Source organism: Bos javanicus, chromosome 13 (genome assembly GCF_032452875.1).
Source record: "Bos javanicus breed banteng chromosome 13, ARS-OSU_banteng_1.0, whole genome shotgun sequence".
In the NCBI taxonomy this organism is placed as follows: domain Eukaryota; kingdom Metazoa; phylum Chordata; class Mammalia; order Artiodactyla; family Bovidae; genus Bos; species Bos javanicus.
In genome coordinates this window covers 76,857,500-76,879,106 of record NC_083880.1, presented here as the reverse complement: position 1 = coordinate 76,879,106, position 21,607 = coordinate 76,857,500, and the positions used below count along the sequence as shown (strand labels likewise).

The 21,607-nt window shown below is 51.9% G+C and overlaps 1 protein-coding gene across 2 annotated transcripts in view; it reads left to right on the top strand.

Annotated features, from left to right (window-relative positions):
- PREX1 (phosphatidylinositol-3,4,5-trisphosphate dependent Rac exchange factor 1) overlaps nt 1–21,607 on the top strand; it is a 181,610-nt gene that overhangs the window by 80,904 nt on the left and 79,099 nt on the right. The window contains exons 4-5 of one of the 2 annotated variants that reach the window (XM_061437889.1): nt 7,523–7,627; nt 15,216–15,317. In XM_061437889.1, the coding sequence (XP_061293873.1) occupies nt 7,523–7,627; nt 15,216–15,317 (207 nt within the window). The remainder of the gene's footprint in view (nt 1–7,522; nt 7,628–15,215; nt 15,318–21,607) is intronic. The other variant, XM_061437890.1, reaches the window with a different exon arrangement.

Sequence of the window (21,607 nt, the reverse complement as noted above, 5' to 3'; positions counted from 1 at the left end):
CCTCACCTGTAGAATGGGTATAAAACTAGACCTGACCCGTGATGTTGTTGAGGATCAGGTTTGTTAACATAAGGGAGGAGAGGGCTCAGAGCAGCACACCGGGAAGTGCTCACTAGATGCTGGATGTTAGCTGTCCACGTGGCCACCATTCCTCAGTGTTTGAAACTGGATGAACATGAGAGAGAGACGGGGCACAGGTGAGCCGGGCACTCAGGGAGGGCGAGGAGCAGGGCAGGGACGTGATCTGCTCTTGGGGCCGCTGCAAGGGAGAGGCCTGGAGGGCGGGGGAGGCGGGGAGACCAGGAGGAGGTCATTGCACGTGTGAGACGCTGGTGCCCTTGGGCAGGGTGGCATCCATACGGGTGGTGAGAGGGGCAAGCGGCTGTACTGGTTCAAGACACATGTCTTTTACTTTTTTATTTATTTTTTTATCTTTTTTTTTTTTTGGCTGCTCCTTGTGGCTTGCAAATCTTAGTTCCTTGACCAGGGATGGAACCCCGGCCTCAGCAGTGAAAGCACAGAATCCTAAACACCGGACTGCCAGGGAACTCCCCAGGACATGTATCCTGAATAGGAAAATAAAAAGGATGGGGGGGCAGTCTTCCATTTAGGTTCAGAGGAAGGAGTGAACCCCCATTGCTTCGGAGCCAGACTGCTTTGGTTTGATTCCCTGTTCGACTGAAAAGCTGAGTGGCTTTGGGCAAGTCAGTTCACCTCTCTGGGCCGCAATCTCTGACTCTGTAAAACGGAGGGTGATGATAGTACCTGCCACGGGGTACCGTTATGAGGGTGAAATGAGTTAATTTGAGTGAAGCACTGAAATCTGGACTGGTGTGAGTGTCAGCTGTGGGTGTTATCCCAGCTGAGGGACCAGGGAAGGCTTCCAGGAGGCGGTGGCATTGTTGGGAAGGCCTCTGAAGGGATGGCATCTGAGCTGGAAGTGGAACAGTCCATACTTGAGCTGAGGCAGGGGAGGGGGTCCTCAAGGTGCATTATCCAGCTTGCCACTAACCCCAGGCTCCCTGGGTCCCCCGACTTCTCTGCCTGAGCTGCAGAGGTGTGGTAAGCAGGTTTAATGGACCAGCCAGCGAGGTCTCTGGATCGTGAGTCCCCACCGGGGCTCATTTGCTCAGAGATGCGGGGATGGCTGGAGGAAGGAAGGTGGGGAGTTTGGAGCCCAGGACGCAGCCCTCTTCGTGCCCTCCCGTGTACCCTGCAGCCCTCGTCGTGTGGCCTCAGCGAACTGGACGATCGTGGCAGCAGTGTTTATCCTCAGAACCCTGACGTGTTGGCAGTGGATATTCAGGCCTTTGTGGGGAGCCAAACACACTTATTTAAGAGGGAAATTTGCATCATTACTGGGTTTGGAAAGTGAGTGTCTCTCACTATTAAAAATAAATGCAGTAGAAGCCAAGCTGTGTTACGGCATTCCTTCCAGAAACTTCTGCCCACCTGCGACTCTGAGCTGACGCCTGCTCAGGTGAACAGTTGGAGAAGGAAATGGCAACCCACTCCAGTGTTCTTGCCTGGAGAATACCGGGGACAGAGGAGCCTGATGGGCTGCCGTCTATGGGGTTGCATAAAGTCGGACACGACTGAAGAGACTTAGCAGCAGCAGCAACAGCAGCAACAGCAGGTGAACAGCATCAGGCTGGCTTTGGTGCCCCACAGCTTGCTGAGACCCTCCCTTGAAGTTACTGAAACAGCTGAAAGCGGAGTCTGCTTTCTCAGTGGTTGACTTGGAGTTTTTAACTTAAACTCATCTTTTTCATTAAAATATTGCCGTTGTCACCCCGCGTCCCCCATGCTCGCAGAGGATGCCCCTGAATTCTTTTTAAAAGGGGCCACTGCTGTAGGTTGGGTTTCCGGAAGCCCGAGGCCTGTGTGCAGGGGGCCTTGTTGGAAGCAGTTCAAGAAGAAGGTTGCAGTCTCCACTCGGCCTGACCCCATCCAGGGTTGGGGGAATGCTGGAACTGGGGGTGCCTCTTCCTTCAGGTCACCCCAAATTGCCATGAGGGAATGGGGCTTCTGCACCCCTGTTGGATGGGGGCCATCCTGGGGAGTGGGTGGACAGCCTCAGGCAGGCCAGGTGGCTGTCTCAGACTGAGGGTGGTCCTCAGGGAGGGATGTACGGATGGGGCACGCCTACCACCGCATCCCTGAGGACCCCAAAGGGAGGGAGCACCCGGGCCAGCAGGACCGTACAAGGATGGTGGGTGGCGATTGGGAACAGAGCTCTGCGGTCAAGGAAGGGGCATCTCAGACCCCATGAAGGGCCCTGGCTTACAGACCAGCCCACCCCTGCCGCCCAGTCAGTGGATGGCGGGGAACTCCATCACCCCCTCACCCCAGGCCCAACCCCCAGCTACTGAGATGATCACAAACTAGCATTCAGTCAACTTTCTCTGTCCCAGGTGTTGTTCTGAGTGCTTTATGTATATTAATTCATTACAACATCACAACAACCTTTAACCGTGGGTGCTATTATTATACCCACTTTACAGGTGCAGAAACTGAGGCCCAGAGGGGCTTAAGTCAGTGTGCAAGCTTACCCAGCCAGTAAGTGTTGGAGCTGGGATTTGAGCCAGTTGTCTGATTCTGAGTCTTGTGTTTTTCACCGTTCTACATGATAAAGTCTCTTAATAGTATCATTAAGCACCTACTGTGCGCCAGCCACTGTTCTTGGCCCTGAAGTTGGTGCCCTAAATAAGACAGACTTGCCTTTTGCTGCCATGAGGCTCTTAGGCCGAAGGCGTGGAGGGTCCTTCAGTTGAGAGAGGATGTCACTGCAGACAGGGATGTGGATTTGTGAAGAATACACGATGCCTGTGTGAGGAGTAACTCTCCTTGAGGTTGTATGAAAGTTGGCAGTCAGGAATAGGGTTGCTAGATTGGGCAAATGAAAACACCTAGGAGGGGTGAGATAAATTTGGATTTCAGGTAAACAGCAGATTATATTTTAATGTAAGTATGCTTCATATGGGCTTCCCAGGTAGCTCGGTGGTGAAGAATCTGCCTGCTAATGCAGGAGATGTGGCTTTGATCCCTGGGTTGGGAAGATCCCCTGGAGAAGGAAATGGCAACCCAAGCCAGTATCCTTGCCTGGAAAATCCCATGGACAGAGGAGCCTGGGGGGCTACAGTCCACGGGGTTGCAAGGAGTTGCACACGACTGAGCAACTGAGCACGCATGCAGCACGTGTCTCATACAATGTTTGGTACATACTTATCCTAGAACAGATTCATGGTTTATCTGAGGGCACTCAGCTCAGTGTCTTGTGTTTTATCTGGCCATCCTGGTCAGGGAAGGCCTCTGTGAGGTGCTGAAGTGGGGGATCTTGGGGGAGGATATTCCACACGGAGAGGAAGCTGGGACTGGGGGCCTGGGCTGGAGCAGGCTTGGTCCACAGCGGGCAGGCGGGGAGGCCAGCATGGCTGGAGCAGAGTGAGTGACGGAGGCAGGCCAGGGGTGGCATGGGGCAGGGGGTGGCGATCCTGCAGGGGCTGCATTCTAAGAGTTGGAGGGTTTAGCAGGATGTGGTGTGGTCAGCTCTGTGGACAGGCGGATGATCGGTTGGGGAAAGTGACCTGAATATCACACTCCTCTTCCCACCAGAGGTGTCTGCATGGCCGGCTCCTTCCCTTCTCCGAGTCTCAGTCTTTGTGAGTGTGAAGTGTGGTTGGGAGCAGGTGGTCTCCGTGGAGCTAGTAACCCCCCTCCCCACCCCCGGGTACTGTGGACAGCAGCCACCACTGCTGACGACCCTTGAGCCCTCCCTGGGGGCTCGACCCTCTCCCCCAGCTGTCCCCAACGGGCAGCCGTCCCCTTCTCTTCCTTCACAGCCCAAACCCCCAGCCACGTGCTCCCCACCTCCCACATCTGTGTGTCCACAACTGTGTGTCCATTTCCTCCTGGCCAAACAATCCAAGCCCCATGTGGGGCCCCTAGGAGGAAACGGAACGCTTGGCCTCTTCATTGTCAAAGGCAGCATTTTCACATTTGTTGCATCTTGAGCCTGAGATGCAGCTGGGATTGGGCTCCGTAAACAGAGATGGGAGTGATGAAACTCGGCATGGTTTTGAAGAGGGGATGTTGTCAGTTGCTAAATTTAACTTCTCCGAGCCTCAAACCTTGGTCCCCTGCCCTTTTCAGTATGGAAGGAGAGGATGAGAGTGTGTCAGAGAAGGGGCTCAGGGAATGAGGAATGATGAACCCATGGAGATCTTCCCACTTACTCCCCTTTCATGCATCCATGGCAGACATCACTAATCGATAACAGCATTCTCCGGGGGCCTCCAGAGTTCTTCTCGCTAGTGTTGCGGCCAGCATTCCTTATTGATTGGGGTTGGCATGTGAAGATGAACAGATCTGGGCTGTGCTTTTTGGTCCAGGCCCTTCACGGTGCAGATAGAGATGAACAGGGAGACTGTGTCATCTCACCAGGCTTGGATCCATTTTTTCATTTTCTTCCCCTTTTAGAATGTGCGTATATTAGGACTGTCTTCACTGCAAGTGACGAAAACAACAACAACAAAAGGACTTAACTGGCTTATACAAATGACATAGTCAGTGTTGGTTGACATCAGTATAGCTCGATCCAGGATCCCATGTGATGTTTTCAGAATGTGGTCTTTATCTTTAGGCTCTGCTTTCCTCTGTTTTGTTTTTATTTCTTGGAGTGGTGGCAGAGATGGTCCTCAGCAGTTTCAGGGTGACAGTCTGCTCACTTAGAAACAAAAGTTCAAAGGGAGCTTCTCTTCGCAATAATTCTAACATGAGTCCTTGAGGGCTCTCCGGGACTTGGGTCATGTGACCACTGCTGCCAGGACTGGGAGCTGTTTGACTGATTTGGCCTGGGCCACATGCTCACCCCTGGTGCCTGGGGGTGCAGTCGAGTCAGTGGGGTCAGAGTGTAGGAGGCAGGTGCCCGGGGGAAACACTGGGGCCTGAGACCAGAGCCAGGGGCCCTGGGTGCTGGGTGGGTGAGACAACATGCGGGCTGACCATGAGCTGAGGCTGTGCTGTGGTGGACTAGAAGCAGAGTGAGGCTGGGGTGAGGGTCCTGGGCACTACACAGCTCCCCCGGCTGTGCCCTCACTTCATTCATCAAGTAGTCATCTCTTCTCCGTCTGGGACTTCCGTCCTCCCTGGCATCGCAGCCGTGACCTCAGCAGGGGCAAACCCTGCCTCCAAGGAGATCCTAGTCCAGGGGGTGGTTGTGGGGAGATGGACAGTGCCAAAATGAGACAGCAGACCTGCTGGCGGGCAGGAGTCCCCATATTTCACACAATCCGCCTGGTGCCTTCCTTGGCGCCCCACCCCAGACCTACGAGTCCACTTCACTGTCTTCCTCCTGACTCTGCCTGTCTCTTTTCTGCCATCAAAACCTGCCCATCCACTGCCCCGCCTGTCATAGTATAGATGGGTTCACTAATGGGATAGTGAATTTGCAGAAATAATAGCAATAGTCATCATAGCAGCGTCAACAACAGCAGTGATAGTGGTGGTTGATAGTCAAGGAGCCCTTACTGGACACTCTTTTACACATTAACTATAAATTCACCTGATGACCCTCACAACAACCTTATTACCAGGAGGTCATCACTGTCGATAATTTATAGGCACGAATGCAGAGGCTTTGAAATTTTACGAGGTCACAGAGCTGGGAAGCTGGGCTGTGAACCTGGGTGGTCTGGTTGTAGAACCTGGGCTTGCCCTTGGAGGCTGATGCTGGTGGTGGTCACCAAGGCTTCGCTGTCGTACCTTGGAGCTGTACTAATAGCAGAGCCTGTAGGCTCTTGGCTGTAGAGCTGGACATCAGTATGGGGGTTTAGAGAGGTCGAATCCTGTTCTGCCGCTTCGCTAGGGGTGAGGCCCTGGAAACCAGCCTTTCCTTGGTTTCCCGTGTGTGAGGGGTCGAATACAGTCGTCCGCGTGTCAGGGGATTGTGAGATGCGAGTGAGTCTGCCCGCATTCCGGGAGAGCGTAGGGTGGCCGGTCCTGACCCCTCAATCAGCTCAGATGGTGCACACGGAGCCCCAGAGGGAGCTTACTGATTCCGAAACCTCCGCCCACTGGCAGGATGACTGGGGCTTATTTAGAAACAAGACGAGTTGCTTACCTTGCAGACCCACCTCTTCCTTCCTAAGCTTCTTGGGGTCTCCCAGCCACCCCCCAGCCCGAGGTCAAGACCCGTCAGCCCTTCCTGTCCTGTGGCCTTCCCCAGGACATCCTTGTTTGGGGTTTGGCGGGATGGGAGGAGGTATTCTTTAAGCCTTTGGGAACTGACTGCTCGGTGGAGAGCTTCCTGCGAAGACGGCTCCTGGCCGCTCCAGTCCCAGAAACCCTGACTGATGGTTACAGACCTGCTGACCCACAGGTGACCTCTAGCCTGTAAAGAACCTAGCTCTGGGCTCAGGGACTTCTGGAGGTCAAGAGAGCTATCCCCCGTCTCAGCAATGCCACTGCTGCATGGCAGCGACCAGAGATCTACGTGTTCTCCCAAATTCCTGAGTCTTATATAGACTCTTGTGGTTCATATACATAGGGCATTGTGCATAGCAGGTGTGTGAGTTCATTCATTAAGTGTTCACTGCGGGCCTACTGTGTGCCAGGCACTGTGCTGGGACCTGGGGACCTCTCAGTGAACTAGAGGATGTGGTCACTGCCTTCAGGGAGCCGATGGTCAAGTGGGAGAGGACAGATGATGAACAGATAATTCTCAGGTGGGAATGCTACAAAGAAAAGAAAGATGGCCATGGAGGAGTGATAGAGAACACTTGGGTGGCCACTTTAGCCAGGATGGTCCAGGTATCATTTGAGGAGGTGGCATTTGACTTGCGACCCCAATGGTGCAGAGTCGCCAGGCTTTGGGCAAGAGTGTTCCAGGCAGAAAGAAGACAAGCGCAAAGGCTGAGAGGTAGAAACAGGCTTGGCAAATCTAAGGAGCAGATAGCCGGCCAGTGAGAAAGGCAGGGTCACATTGGCTGACCCTTGAAGGCTATAGTGAAGTGTTGGGTTTCATTCCTAGTGTAACAGGACACCACTGCAGGGTTTTAAGCCCTGGTGTGATACAATCTGATTTGCGTTTTGATTGTAAAGACATTTATTGAGCACTCACTGTATGGTGAAACCGTACCTTTTAAATCATTTAACAGAACACCATGAGCTAGGGACTGTAATTAATTCCACCTTAACAGATGAGGAAACCAAGGCACAGAGAGGTCAGCTAGCTTGCCCCAGTTCACAGCTGGAAATGCAGAGCCAGGGTGCAAGTCCAGTCTGCCTGGCTTGAGCCCGTATCCTTGACCCTGGGCCATGCTGCTGCCTGGGAGGTCGCTGGGTGCAGAACTGGGGGGAGAGTGGAGGTGGGAGGTCAGTGGGAGCTCCTTCAGCTGAAACCCCGCCTGCTGGGTATCTCTCAGGGTCTGGAGTTGTCCTTTCGTCCCAGGCCCCGCACATCTCCGAGCATCTGCCTTCCTGCTGTGAGCTGTTCCCCACAGGCTCTGTCCTTGTCTTGCAGAAGGACAAGTTCTGCGTGTATGAGGAGTACTGCAGCAACCACGAGAAGGCCCTGCGGCTGCTTGTGGAGCTGAACAAGATCCCCGCCGTGCGCGCTTTCCTTCTGGTAAGTCAGTCGCGGCCCCAGCGCCCCCGTCCTCTCTGCCTCAGCCCTGCAGGTCCACACAGACCCGCGCCGCCTGACCCCTCCTCGGCCAGGGCGGTCTGGGTGCAGCAGGGACGTTCTCTGTGAAGGCCTAATGGTGACTCACTTTCGCCTTTGTGGGTCTTACAGCCTCTGTCGCAACAACTCTACCCTGCTACTATAGTGTGAGAGCAGCCATAAGTCATATGAAGAAATGAGCTGTGTTCCAACCAAAGTTTATTTATCAAGAGAGATATGGGGGACTGGATTGGCCGTAGGGCCAAACTGACCAATTCCTGGTCTAAAGTAATGATCCTGATAAAACTGATAACAATAGTAGTAGTAATTATATTATTGTGTGTGTGTGTTAGTTGCTAAGTCATGTCCAACTCTTCGTGACCCTATGGACTGTAGCCTGCCTGTCTCCTCTGTCCATGGGATTCCACCGGCGAGAATACTTCAGTGGGCTGCCATTTCCTTCTTCAGGGGATCTTCCCGACCCAGGGGTCGAACCCAGGTCTCCTGCATTGCAGGCAGATTCTTTACCATCTGAGCTATCAGGAAAGCCCCAATTGGATTATTAGGATTATTCATTGTAAGTGGAAGAAAATCTCATTAAAATTGGCTTAAGGAAAAAAAAAAAGACTAGTTCACTCCTCTGGAAGTTTAAGACCTAAGAGGGCTGCAGGTACAGCAGAGTCTGGGTGTTCCAGTGACACCCCCAGCAGTGTCTCTGGGTTCTGCTTTTCTCACCTCGGCTCCATTGCCAGGCAGGCTCTCCTCATGAGGTGGCAACGCGGCCTCCAGCAGCTCCGTGCCAGTACCTCTCATAGCCGAGCAACTCCAGGATGAAGAGGGCTCAGTCGTGTCCAACTCTTTGCGACCCCATGGACTGTAGCCCGCCAGAGCGGATCCTCTGTCCATGGGGATTCTCCAAGCAAGAATACTGGAGTGGGTTGCCACCAGGGAAGCCCAGGAATACTGGAGTGGGTAGCCTAGCCCTTCTTCAGGGGATCTTCCCAACCCAGGAATTGAACCGGGGTCTCCTGCATTGACGGTGGACTCTTTACCAACTGAGCTATCAGGGAAACCCAAAAGAGGGCTCCTCTTCTAATAGTACCTGCAAAAATCCTGGGTCTGTTGGACCCAGGTCTCATTGGCTCAGCTTGGCTCCAGACCAAATCCCTGAACCAACTGCTGTAGACAGGGATGGGCTGGTGCTCAGATTGGTCGCATTTGGACCTGGAGAGTAGGAACAACTCCACTCACACTGCAGGCCCTAAGGATGGGGTGCATCCCTAAAGGACAGTTGCCTTCCACTATAGACAGCAATGATGGTCTTCCCAATAATTGGACAATTCACTTGTGTATAAAACAAGTTCTCATGTATCTCCTTGGAGCTTTGTGAAAAGTGAAAGTGTTAGTTGCTTAGTTGTATCAGATTCTTTGTGACCCCATGGACTGTAGCCTGTCAGACTCCTGGTCTGTGGAATTCTCCAGGCAAGACTACTGGAGTGGGTAGCCATTCCCTTCTTCAGGGGATCTTCCTGACCCGGGGATCGAACCCAGGTCTCCTGTGTTGCAGGTGGATTCTTTACCATCTGAATCACCAGGGAAGCCCCCTTGGAACTTTACCAGCCACTATCTGTTGTGTATGAGTTGAGAGATACATTTGCTTGCCTTGCAGACATCCTAAATCGTGCTTTAAACAAGGTAGTGGTGGTGGTTTAGTCTCTCAGTCATGTCCGACTCTTGCCACCCCATGGACTGTAGCCCACCAGGATTCTCTGTACATGGGATTCTCCAGGCAAGAATACTAGAGTGGGTTGCCATTTCCTTCTCCAGGGGATCTTCCCAACCCAGGAACTGAACCCAGGTCTCCTCCATTGCAGGCAGATTCTTTACCAACTGAGCTACAAGGGAAGCTCCTTTAAACAAGGTAGACATTGTATTTCCCTCCTGTGTTAACCGTGTGGAAATAGACAATTAAAGGGGCCCCAGTGTCATGGGTCAGTGTCCCAGTGCATGCCCACATCATTGATATGGTCTAAGATGACATCACACCACTTCCACACTCCAGGTAGTAAGATGCAGGACGGATGGGAAGAAGGGCTGGCCCCTCCCCTCCTATGGGCACCATAGGAAGCTGCACACAGCTCTTCTCACATCCCATTGGCCAGAACTTAGTCACATGGCCACACTTAGCTGCAAGGGAGGCTGGGAAATCTAAGTTTTGTTCTGGGCAGCCCTGTGCCTAGCTGAAAGTTGCTTTGCTATGGAAGAAGAATTCATTCAGAGACACTGCCTAGACTTTGCTGCAAGTCTTTTTGATGACTCCAAAATATTAAGTGACTTTCTGAGAGTACACACTTGAAAAGTGATTGTGCTTCTCATGGGTTTGGCTCTTTATTTTTTGACTCTGAATTCCCTGCTCATTCAGTCACAGGCCACCCCAGCCCCCACCAAGCCCCCATACTATTTTATTGCCTGAAAGCACACACAGGATTTAGCACACAAGAGTAGAACAGTCAGCTGAGCTGGCATAAAGCGTCTTAACCACGTGCCCAGAGCGCTGAACTATGTAATACAATTCTTAATTGCACTTTGCCCTAGTCCACAGTCTCCAACAATGTATTTCCAGGCTTTGAGTCATGACGTATGTTTCCTTCACTAGTGAGTTGGTGTTGCTTGGCCCAGTTCCAGTGAGCATCTGAGGCAGGACAGATTGGTCAACTGATTTCCGCTTTTGTCCCAAGCATCTTAAGCGTTCAGGACCGATGATGCTTTTTGTTGCTGGTATCTGCATCTTTCCATTTCTACTTCTCCACTCATATTCAGAAGCGACTGGGCACAAAGCAAAGTCAAGCCAGGTCGTGTAAGATCACACATGTGGCTATGTTTCTGTGATTGGCCCAAAACTCAGTAGTGGTCCAGTTGCCTGGGCTCTGGACTCCCCAAGTCCCACCTTCTGGGCTTAGCTCTGTCTTGAGAAGCAGGAAGATGCCAGGAAGTTGTTTGCAGGGGGTTGGGACAAAAGGGCCTCCCTTCTTTTCCCCTTCCTGTCTCTCCTGCAGTCTTCCTGGTGGCTGGGCTGCCCTTTTCCTAGCACAGCTGGCCGGGCCGGGTTGGGTAGGGGGAGGAGGTGTGGGGTGTCAGGACACACGCCATCTGTTTCCCTCCTTGCTGGCATCTCCCAGCTTCTGGCCACCTGCAGAAGAGCCGTCTCGAGCCTATTATGGGATGTTCAGGCACTGGGAGCAGACACCATCTGCTTTCCATTCATGATGTGCTGTGCACTAGCGGAGAGATGGGGCGGGGAGTTTATCTTTCTGTGCCTCAGTTTCTTGTCTGTAAAATGGGGATAATGGATTCACTTATTCATTCACCAGTTTCATTTTGAGTTGCCTGACATGTGGTCGGGATCATTCTAAGTCCTGGGGATACAACAATAAACCAAGGCAAGAAGAGTCCCTGCCTCATGGAATGGGCATCCTCATAGGGGAGATTTCCATGGTATGTCATGTGGCATTAAATCCTCTGCAGGGAATAAAGTAAGTTAAGGACGACAGGATGTTTTTGGGTGGCAGCTGCTATTTTAGATGGTTCTTTGGATAAACAGCATCTTAGGTGACATTTAAGCAGAGACCTGGATAGAGTTCAGAGTGAAGGACAAGTGGTATCTTGAGGGAAAGTATTCTCAATCTGAGGCAGGACAGATTGGTCAACTGATTCCCGCTTTTGTCCCAAGCATCTTAAGCGTTCAGGACCGATGATGCTTTTTGTTGCTGGTATCTGCATCTTTCTGTTTCCACTTCTCCACTGCAGTGGTCAAGGTCCTGAGGCCCGTGTGTGTTTGAGGAATAGCGAGAAGGGCACGGTTGGCTGCACTGGAGAGTTTGAAAGGAAAAGGAGAAGGAAGCGGGGGTAGGAGAAAGATTGAAAGAGACCAGATAATGAAGGAACATCTAGACAATGGGACGAATCTGAGATTTTTAGAAAGCTTTTTTTATTGCCATGTAGCATACGTGCAGTGAATGTACTCACAGCATAACGAATTCTCCCATATGTGTGCTCCCGTGGAGCCACCCCCGAGATCAAGATTTAGAACCCTTCCGTCACTCCAGAAAGCGCCCTCCTCTATCCGCTTTCCCAGTCATGCCCCTTTGTGCAGCCAGAGGTAACCTCTGTGCCAGGCTCTCTCAAGAAAGGTTAGTTTTGCCTGTTCTAGAATGTTCCACGAATGGAGTCACAAGGAGGCTTTTGTGTCTGCCTTCTTTCGCTCCGCAGAACGTCTGTGACATTCGTCCAGGTTGGAGCATGTGGCAGTACTTTCAATAGAATATTCAATTTTAGTCTGAGTGGGATGCAAACCATGGGATGGCTTTGAGCAGAGGAATGACGTGCACTCATCTGCATTTTGAACAGCTCTCCTTGGCCCTGTGATGGTGGAGCTAGGAGGAGACCAGGCTGGGGGCTTGCGTGGGTTTCCCAGGGCTGCTGTTACAATGATCACAAGCTGGGTGGCTTAAAAAACAAAATGATTCTCTCACACTTCTGCAGCCCGAAGTCTCAAATCATGGTGTCAGCAGGGCTCTGCTCCCTTCGAAGGCCCCCGGGAAGGACCTCGCCTTTGCTCTTCTAGCTTCTGGTGGCCTCACATGTTTCTGCCTTGTGAACCAGACCTTCAGTCTCTGGCTCCCTCTTCACTTGGCTGCTGTCTCTGTGTCCTGTCCTCTTCTTTTAAGGGCACGGAGCTAGTTGATTTCAGGCCCACCCTAATCCAGAATGAGAATGACCTCATCTTTATTTAACTAATTATATCTGTGAAGACCTTATTTCAAAAGAAGTTCACATTTTGAGATTCCAGGTGGGCAGGGCACTTGGGGGGACATGATTCAACCCCCTTCGAGGGCCGCTGCAACATCCAGGCAAGAGATGACAGTGGGGAAGATGGAGTGGTAGTGGTTTGAGGGCTCCGTCACCCAGTCATATCCGACTTTGTGACCCTATGGACTGTAGCCTGCCAGGCTCCTCTGTCTGTGGAATATTCCAGGCAAGAATACTGGAGTGGGTTGCCATTTCCGTCTCCAGGGAATCCTCCCTACTCAGGGATTGAACCCACATCTCCTGCGTCTCCAGCATTGGCAGGCAGATTCTTTACTACTAAGCCACCTGGGAAGCCCATATTATACATTAATACACTATATATCACCAAGATATATAAGTAATATTGGCCATCAGGAAGTTTTAACACTCTTTAAAAAAAACTTTGAGTTTGAGAGGTAGTTGGATTCGTGTAGAGTCTGATTGTCCAGCTGACAGCACTTGCTGTGTGCTTGGCATTGGTGTATTAATGAACAAGAGGAATCAAAGATGACTCCTGGGTTTGGAGCCCAAACAGCTGGAAGAGTGGAGATATGATTTCCTGAAATGGTGAAGGCTGGGTCGGAGCCAGGATGAGAGGTAAAGAGAAAAGAATTTCCTTTTGGATGTATATGAGGTTTTACGATGCCTGTTAGATTTCCAGGTGGGAATTTGGGCCAGAATCAGAGATTTGAGTCTGGGGTGTAGGGAACCGAGGGGCCAGGCTGGAGATAGAAAGCTGAGTGTTTCTTCATAAAGGATGGTTAAAGAGGTGAGAGTGATGGGTCTGGATGAGGTAAGGTGGGGATAAGCGTGGGTGGAAGGGAGGACCCAGGACCACGCCAGGCATGGCTGCCATTAGAAGGCTGGGAAGCGGGTGAGGATGACACGTTACCTGGGTCAGTTCTGTGGATTAGGATGGTTTAAAGAGAGGATTCTCAAAAGTTCTTCCCATACTGCCCGGGGCATAATCTTATTAGAATAGTGAATAGCTCTGTGTGTGCTTGCTGTTTTTTTAATTTTTATGAAAATAAAGTGAAACAATAATCTAGGATGTTTGGGGTGAAGAGGAGGTGGTGGCTGTGACAGTCCTGTGAAAACTTCTTGATCCTGAACAAAGAGCCAGGCCTTTCTCCCACCAAGCCCTGGGGGCATCTGGAAAGCAGCCCCCACTCCCAGTCTCTCTCTCTCTGCCCAGAGCTGACATCACCAGGGCAGCCTGTGGGGAGCGCTGGCTCGGAGGACAAAGGCCCGAGTGTGAACGGTGTGGGGCCTGGCATATCCCAGCTGCTGCAGCCCCGATCCCCTGTCTGTGCCAGGCGTAGATGTGGGGCTGGGAGCCATGCGGCTCCTGCCAGAGACGGGCCCCAGGGTCCCTGCGACTCTGCTTCTCCAAGGAGAGTGTCTGCAAAGGTCCCCAAGAGGCAGTGGACACAGGTCTGAGACTTGGGCCAGTGCTTCCGGCTCTTGAGTGCCAGTTTGGCCATCTGGAATGGGGATCTGGTTCATTCTAGGGCTGTGAGCATAAACTTTACTTGTGGGTGAAGCTAAGGCGCAGAACCTTAAGCATGGTAAGCGCACGGTAAACGTTCTCTAGTCTTATTCGCCCTTGACTGTAAGCAGGGAATTTGTCTGCTTTCTTGAGCAGTTCCCCAGTGCTTGAACCGTGTCCAGCGAATAGTAAGCACGCATTGCGTATTTGTAGAATGAATGAATGCTTGATAGGATGGGAGTCCCTTTTCCCAGGAGTCCAGTTCCATTTCCAGGCTGCTAGCATGCTGTTGAGGAGGAAGGCTGAGGCCCCTTCATTGCTGGATGTGCTGGCAGTTTGTTCATTCACTCATTCGTTCATTCATTCATTCACTGGGCCATGGTGAGCCCTAGCGACTGGACTAGGAACTGTGACTTGGCCAGGGACAGCCCCTCATTAGGGACGGTGAGGGGTGTGGTGAGAGACCGTAGCAGACATGTGACTTGGTGCGTTTCTTTCCCATGTGTGGCTTTCTGCTTTCGTACCCGTAGATTCTCTGTAAAGAATGTCTGGTTTTGTTTTGTGTGTCATTCGAAGCTTTATATAAATGAGTTCACACCATACATACTCTTTTGTTTCCTTTTTTTGCTGAAGAGCGTGTTTTTGAGGTTCATCCATATTGCTATAGAGAGTTTAGTTCTCCCATTTCCACGAGTGCGTAGTGTACCATTGTAGAAAGCTGCAGACATTTTTCAGGTTGCTTTCCACTGTTTGCCATTACAAACAAGGCAGTTTTGAGTGTCCATGTTCCTGTGTCCTGGTGCATGTGTATGAGTTTCTGTAGATCAGGGGTTGGCAGACTTTTCTGTAAAAGGCCAGAGAGTAAATATTTTGGGTTTAGCAATTATAAGGTCTCTGTTACAGTTACTCAGCTCTGCCATTATAGCTCGGATGCAGTCATGGACAGTATGCAAACAAATGAGTATGGCTATGTTCCAATAAAAAATGTAATTGCCAAAACAGGATTTGGCCCCTGGGCTGTCATTTGTCAACTTCTGATCTAGGGTTTGTGCTGGAGTGTAGACCTTACAAATTTCTTCCTGTTCTCGGTGTTCTTAAGTCCAAAGTGTTGCATATAGCTCTGTTTTGCAAGTGGTTCCCACGATTATTTGAGGGTGACCAGACTCCTTGGCTGTCCTTGGCGAGTTCTGACGAAGGTCTCCCGTCCCTTTGCAGAGCTGCATGCTTCTCGGAGGCCGGAAGACCACGGACATCCCTCTGGAGGGCTACCTGTTGTCTCCTATTCAGAGGATCTGCAAATACCCCCTCCTCCTCAAGGTGAGTTGTTCCCCCTATTCCTTCTGCTGATTTAAAAAAAAAAAATTCTACTGGAGTATAGTTGCTTTACAATGTAGTGTCTTTCCCTGATTTTGAACCGACAGAAAATTCAGCTCTGTCTGGCTTAAGCAAAAAATAAAGCTTGCTGGTTTAGGTAGCTGAGAAGCCTCGGGACAGCGTTGGTTTGGGGCCAGGCTGCATCCAAGCCAGGGCCCTGCCCCTTTCTTTCTGGTTCAGTTCCGCTTCCCACCTTTCAGCTTTCTTTTCAGCATGGTAACAAGTGGCTGTATTTGCTGCAGGCTTGCACCCAAATCAAGTTCAAAGACAATGGGGAAGAGAGAGCCTCATTTCCAGCAGTTCTGACAAAAGTCTTGAGAGTCGTTCAGGGTTTAGCCATCTGTGGCCAGGAGAATGCGACATTAGGAATGCCTTGGGCCAGAGTCACGGTCCTTGCATTTGAACCAATTACAATTTTTGTTTGCTTGTGCTATTTATCCACCTCTCATTTGCCTGGACTTGCACACCTGGACTTGGGACCCCTGACCCAATCATGATGAGCTCTGATTGGCTGAGATATGGTCCAATGACAGTGAGCAGGGCAGTGTCATGTTCTGATTGGCTGAGACCACAGTCAGGTGCTCCACCCCTGAACCATTCACCCTGAGCAAGTGAGCTCTGATTGGCACAGACCTGTGTCGTGTGCTCCAACCAATCCCTGGATCGCACAGGCCGGAAGTCCAGTGATGGAGAGAGAGGGAGCCCCTCCTCAAAGTCTGGGTTCTTTGTGGATGAGGGGTTGGGGCAGGGAGATGCTGGGTGGGCGAACCAGAGCCATCCACGCATCGTCTGTCTCCTTCCTTGCCCACCACATTTGACTGAGTCTTGGTCAGGCAGGCCAGGGGAAGGGGTGCTGCTTGCGTGGAGGCCTGAGAAGCCTTGATTATCAGCTTCGCAGTTGGCTTCTGGGCAGATCCCTAGCTGGGTGCATGGCTCTGCCACCATCCAAAGCTTTCAGCCCAGGGTTTTCAGCCCTTAGACATGGTGGCTGTTGGCCTGGGCCTGCCCTGGCTCCATCCCGAAGGCATTGCGTCTGACAGCTGTTCTCTGGGGCCCCTGCTGGTGGATTAAGTTGGCTGGTGGTGCCTCATTCACGCACCTGCTCTCTGGGGCCACACGCATCTTTGCTCCATGAGCTGAAAGGGAGAGGGGAGGGGGGAACGTCCTGAGGTGGCCAAAAAATTTGTTCAGGTTTTTCCATGATATATAATGGAAAAATCCAAATGAATTTTTGGCCAGCCCGATACTAGGGTATTCTTGAACATACCTTTCTGCTGGAGGCAATGGGTGACCCTTGAGCCTCTCAGTTGGACCAGACCCTTTCGAGGGCTGTCCACTCTGCTTGTGCACACAGACCTTTAACGTGTATAGCTGTGGGTGGTGGGACCCAGCTCTCCCTGTGCTTCCTCTTGCCTGCTGCTGTTTGCCTGACCCAGGGATCTGAAAGAATCGTCTACAGTTGTTGCAGCTGCTTTGATCCCCAAACAGATGTTGGGAATGCCATAGGAGGCTCACCTCTTCACCTTGGTGCTGAAGAAGCTCCAGGTGGAACTTGTAAACTGGTAACCTGTAGACTGCAGTGGACTGGCAGATGGGCTTCGTTTGATGGCTTTGGTGTGTTTCCCAAACTTGAATCAGTTGCCGTGTCCAAGAGTTAGCGTTCTGCAGTGGTTTAGGGCAGGGCCTGGCAAAACTGTGGCCTGTGAGCCAAAATCCAGCTCATGGGCTGTTTTTGTACAATCCGCGGGCTAAGAATGGTGTTTGCATTTTTTTTAAAGGTTGTTAAAAAAGCCCCCAAGACAAACAAAGAAGAATTTGTGACAGAGACCGGATGTGGCCAGCAAAGCCTAAAATATTTACAATCTGGCCCTTTATAGAGAAAATTTGCTGACCCCTGGATGAGAGCCAGGAACTTCAGTCTCAGGCTGTCTGGGTTTGAATCCTGGCTCTGCCGTTTACTGGCTGTGTAACCTTGGGGCTTCCCCGTGCCTCAGTTTGCCATCTGTAGCAGCGTTTGTATTAATAGTGTACGGGTAGGGTTGATATCTTGATCAAACATTTATTTACTTAATTCTTAACTCAGTGAGGTAGGCACTGGGATCAGCCTCATTTTTGAGATGAGGCCCAGAGGCAGAGAAAGGAAGTGGCCCGTTTAAGGCCACACATTAGATAAGCAGCAGGGGCCAGGGTTGGAACCCGGGCAGTCCGAGTCTAGAGTTCTGCCCCCTAACTGTCAGGCTACAGGCCTATAGAGAAGCACTTTGGAGAGTCTAAACTGCCCAAGTGCTGGTGTGTCGGGAGTGCTGACCTTCTCAGTTCCTTAGGCGGGGTCTGGGGAAGGTTGGTAGCCTTGTGTTTTGTGGCTCAGTGGCTGGTCTGCCCCTTCTTTCCTGGATTTCAAATCCTATGAATTTCAAATGGATTTCTAATATGACCCATTAGAAGCATCACCAGCTATGGCCCCAGTCCCCAGCCAAGGTTCCCTAGGTATTAATGTTTTGGTTTCTGGATCTTGGGAAAGTCTAGGATCCCAGTGGCCACTTGGAGAGGCAGTTTCCGTCTTTTAACAAGCTGGGGTGGGGGGGCATTGCTGGACCTGTGTCTCCCCATGACCTCTAAGCTCGTAATGTGAAGTCCAGGTGTGTCTGGGATCTGCTCAGCCCCAGGGGCTGCAGTCTGGCGGAGATGCTGGGCTCTGGTTTCCCTGAGCAGAAAGAGAGACAGAACCCAATGGCAACTGATGCAGGATTAACTGCCCACAGGAAACAGTGAGGAAGCAGGGCTGTGGGTTTCCCTCCAGACCAAATGGCTGTTTACACTCCCTGTTTCCTCCATCTCCAGCTGTGTTTATCTGGGGCTCAGAGAACACTGGGGGCCAGCCAGCAGGGCCCGAGATTCCTGTGGGGCCATGCCATGCTCCTCGCCCGGCACAATTGCTCAGAGTGTCCTGGCCTTTGGCACCCGCAGCTGGAATGTTTGCATCAGAAAACAGCTGGGATGGACGGGAACTCTTCGAACCCCTCCTGAGTTCCTCCGTCCTGTCACATTTTCCAGCAGATTTCCAAAGATGATCCCACGAGCGTGGGGCAGCTGAGCCCCAACCCTCTGTCCTGCCCCTGCCCCCTCCGACTCTGACGCCCTCGCAGCTGTCCCTGTGGCCTTCTGTCTGAGCCCCCTTGTTTGAGCTGGACTTTGAATTGAGGAGGCGAACAGGGTTGAGGAGCCTGGGTGGGAAGGGGGAAGAAGCAAGAATGAAAGCCTCTTTTGGGAACTGCCCCAAAAAGCTGAACTTGAATGTTGCCTAAGAATAGCCGGAACATTCTATTTCAGCCTGCAGCCCAGGCCCGGGATAGACTGTTGGCATTTTCAGGCTTTGTTGAGTTTTCCATCAACATCTCCAGGAAAATGATTCAGGCTTGGGGTGATGCCCCCGGGGCTCAGATGGCAGGTGCCCGAGGGGAGACCCACTGACACTGACCCTTGTAGGTGTCGCTGGATGACGTGTGTGTCTTATGTTGCCCGCTGCGCACCAGCTCTTGTCGCAGCTCAGGACCGCGGTCACAAGCAAGACAGACCCAGGGCCTGCCGCTCGGAGCTCTCCGTCTGGGACTGGACCCACGTCTGTAGTAGAAGCGAGGTTGAGCCCAGCAGGGGCAAAGTGAGGGTGCCCATCTGTGCCAAGGGGACAGCTGCCCCTCCAGTCCCCTCTTCGCTTTGCCTCCTGCCTCTCTGACCCCTCCCTCTCAGTCTCCTTTGCTGCTTCCTCGCCTTCTAGGCCTCCAAGTGTAGGTGGGCCCCTAGCCTCTGTCCACGGGCCTTTCTCCATCTACACCTGTGTCTGCAGTAGCCTCGACCGTTCTGTGCCCCTCCTTCTTAAAGGACATTCAACAGCTGTGCAGCCATCACCAGCATAGTAATTTTAGAACATTTTCATCACTCCCGAGAGAAACTCTGGATCCATGAGCAGCCACTTCCCTTTCCCTTCCGCCCCCCCAGGCCCCCAGCAAGCACTCATTGACGTTCTGCTCCTGCGATTTTGCCCACTCTGGACATTTCACGTGAGTGCAGTCATATAATGTGTAGTTTCTCTCGTGTCCAGCTCCTTTCACTTAGCAGAGTGTTTCCAAGGCTCATCCACGTCGTCGTGTCCATCACATCTTTATTCCTTTTTATGACAGAATGATATTCCCTTGTGTGGGGATACCGTGTTCTGTGTATCTGTTCATCAGTTGATGGACGCTTGCATTGTGTCCACTTTCTGGCTTTTGTGAATAATGCTGCTGTGCACATCCAGTAGAAGTTTCGAGGTGGACATTCCCACGGCTTTAGACCCCTGTCTCTGTCCGATGACTTCCAGCCTGCACCTCTCGCCTAAACTGTGGGCTTGTTCGTTTTGCCACTGGCTTCTCCACCTGAATGTCTCACAGGCATCTTCTGCCTAGCACGGCTAAAACCAAAGGCTGGACTCTCCCCTTCCTCCAGACCTGTCTCCCTTCCTACCTGCCCCCTTGTCCTCACCTCCGTAAGTGGTCTGATCAGACATCTTGGGCCCAAACAGGGAGCCATCTCTGGGGACCACTGCTGCAGGGCTGTCGGGCCAGGGATGCTGCTCAGAGTCTCTGCTCAACGTAGAGCCTTGGGGTCCTGCACCGACTCTGGTGTCTTCTGCACCTCCCACGCCTGCCAGTGGGTGACGGAGCTGTCACCAACACACAGCCTGAGGACCTCGCCATTCGGTTGTCACCTCTGTTTGCTTGGCTGTCAGGGGTGGGGTGGCCCTGGGGATGGTCCGTGGTCTATCTTTAAGGCGGTGTTGGCATCAGTTCTTGGTGCTGGGGGATGACCCGGGAGGGGTGTGTTTCTCAGAGCGTGGGCCGTGTACCACTGGCAGCTTGCCAAAGTGTTTTAGGTGGCACAGGAGAAAACTTTTTGTTGGGGGGGAGGTGGGGGAGGGGAGAAGACAACACCAAACACAGTGAATCACACGGTGAAGACGGAACTTTCTTAGCAAATCCCTCCTGTCTTCCCTTACCTCCAGGAAGCCACAGTTGGTGCTGCAGTGTCCCTGGGTTTTGGAGCTGTTCATTCATTTCAGTTCGGTCAGTTTAGTCACTCAGTTGTGTCTGACTCTTTGTGACCCCATGGACTGCAGCACGCCAGGCTTCCCTGTCCATCACCAACTCCAGGAGTTTACTCAAACTAATGTCCACTGAGTCGGTGATGCCATCCAACCATCTCATCCTCTGTCATCCCCTTCTCCTCCTGCCTTCCAATCTTTCCCAACATCAGGGTCTTTTCCAATGAGTCAACTCTTCGCATCAGGTGGCCAAAGTATTGGAGTTTCAGCTTCAGCACCAGTCCTTCCAATGAACATTCAGGACTGATTTCCTTTAGGATGGACTGGTTGGATCTCCTTGCAGTCCACAGAGACTCTCAAGAGTCTTCTCCAACACCACAGTTCAAAAGTATCAATTCTTCAGTGCTCAGCTTTCTTTATAGTCCAACTTTCACGTCCATACATGATGTGATGTTCATTCATTTACCAATCATTTATGTATATGTGTGTTTAGATGGAATGATTGCAGTGGGGATTAGTAAGGTCCAGGAGTGTTAGAGGGAGAAAGTGACATTTGTGCAAAGACCTCAAGGAGGTGAGGGAGGGGGCGATACAGGCACCTGGGGAAGAGTCTTTCAGAGAGAGGAGCCAGTGCAAAGGCCCTGAGGCAGGAGTGCATCTGAGGAACAGCTAGAAGGCCTGTGTGAGCAGAGGGGAGGACTTGAGGGGGAGAGTTGGGGAGTGAGGTTAGCGAGGTGATGGGCCCGGGTTACACGGGGCCTTGTGGGGTCTTGTCTGCTCTGAGTGAGGTGGGCAGCATGGGAAGGTTTTGAGCAGAGGAGAGACAGGATCTTAGTTCTTGTGGGATCCCTCAGGCTGCGTACGGAGAATGGACAATGGGGTGATGAAGGTGGAGGTGGGGGGCCGGTGCGCTGACGTGAGTGGTCCTGGACCAGGGCGGTGGTGGGGGAGATGGGTGCCTTTAATGACAGCCGCCTTGTCACATCATTTGCCCGTTTTCTATTGGATAGTTCCCTTTTGTATCGATTTGCCAGAGTTCTCTCTCTCCATTCTGGCTACCTCGGGTATCTCTGTGGAATTCTTCTCTGACCCTGAGGTTATGAAACGAGTTCCTCATCTGCTGGGGTTCTGGCGTTGTCACCAACTTGCCAAGGAG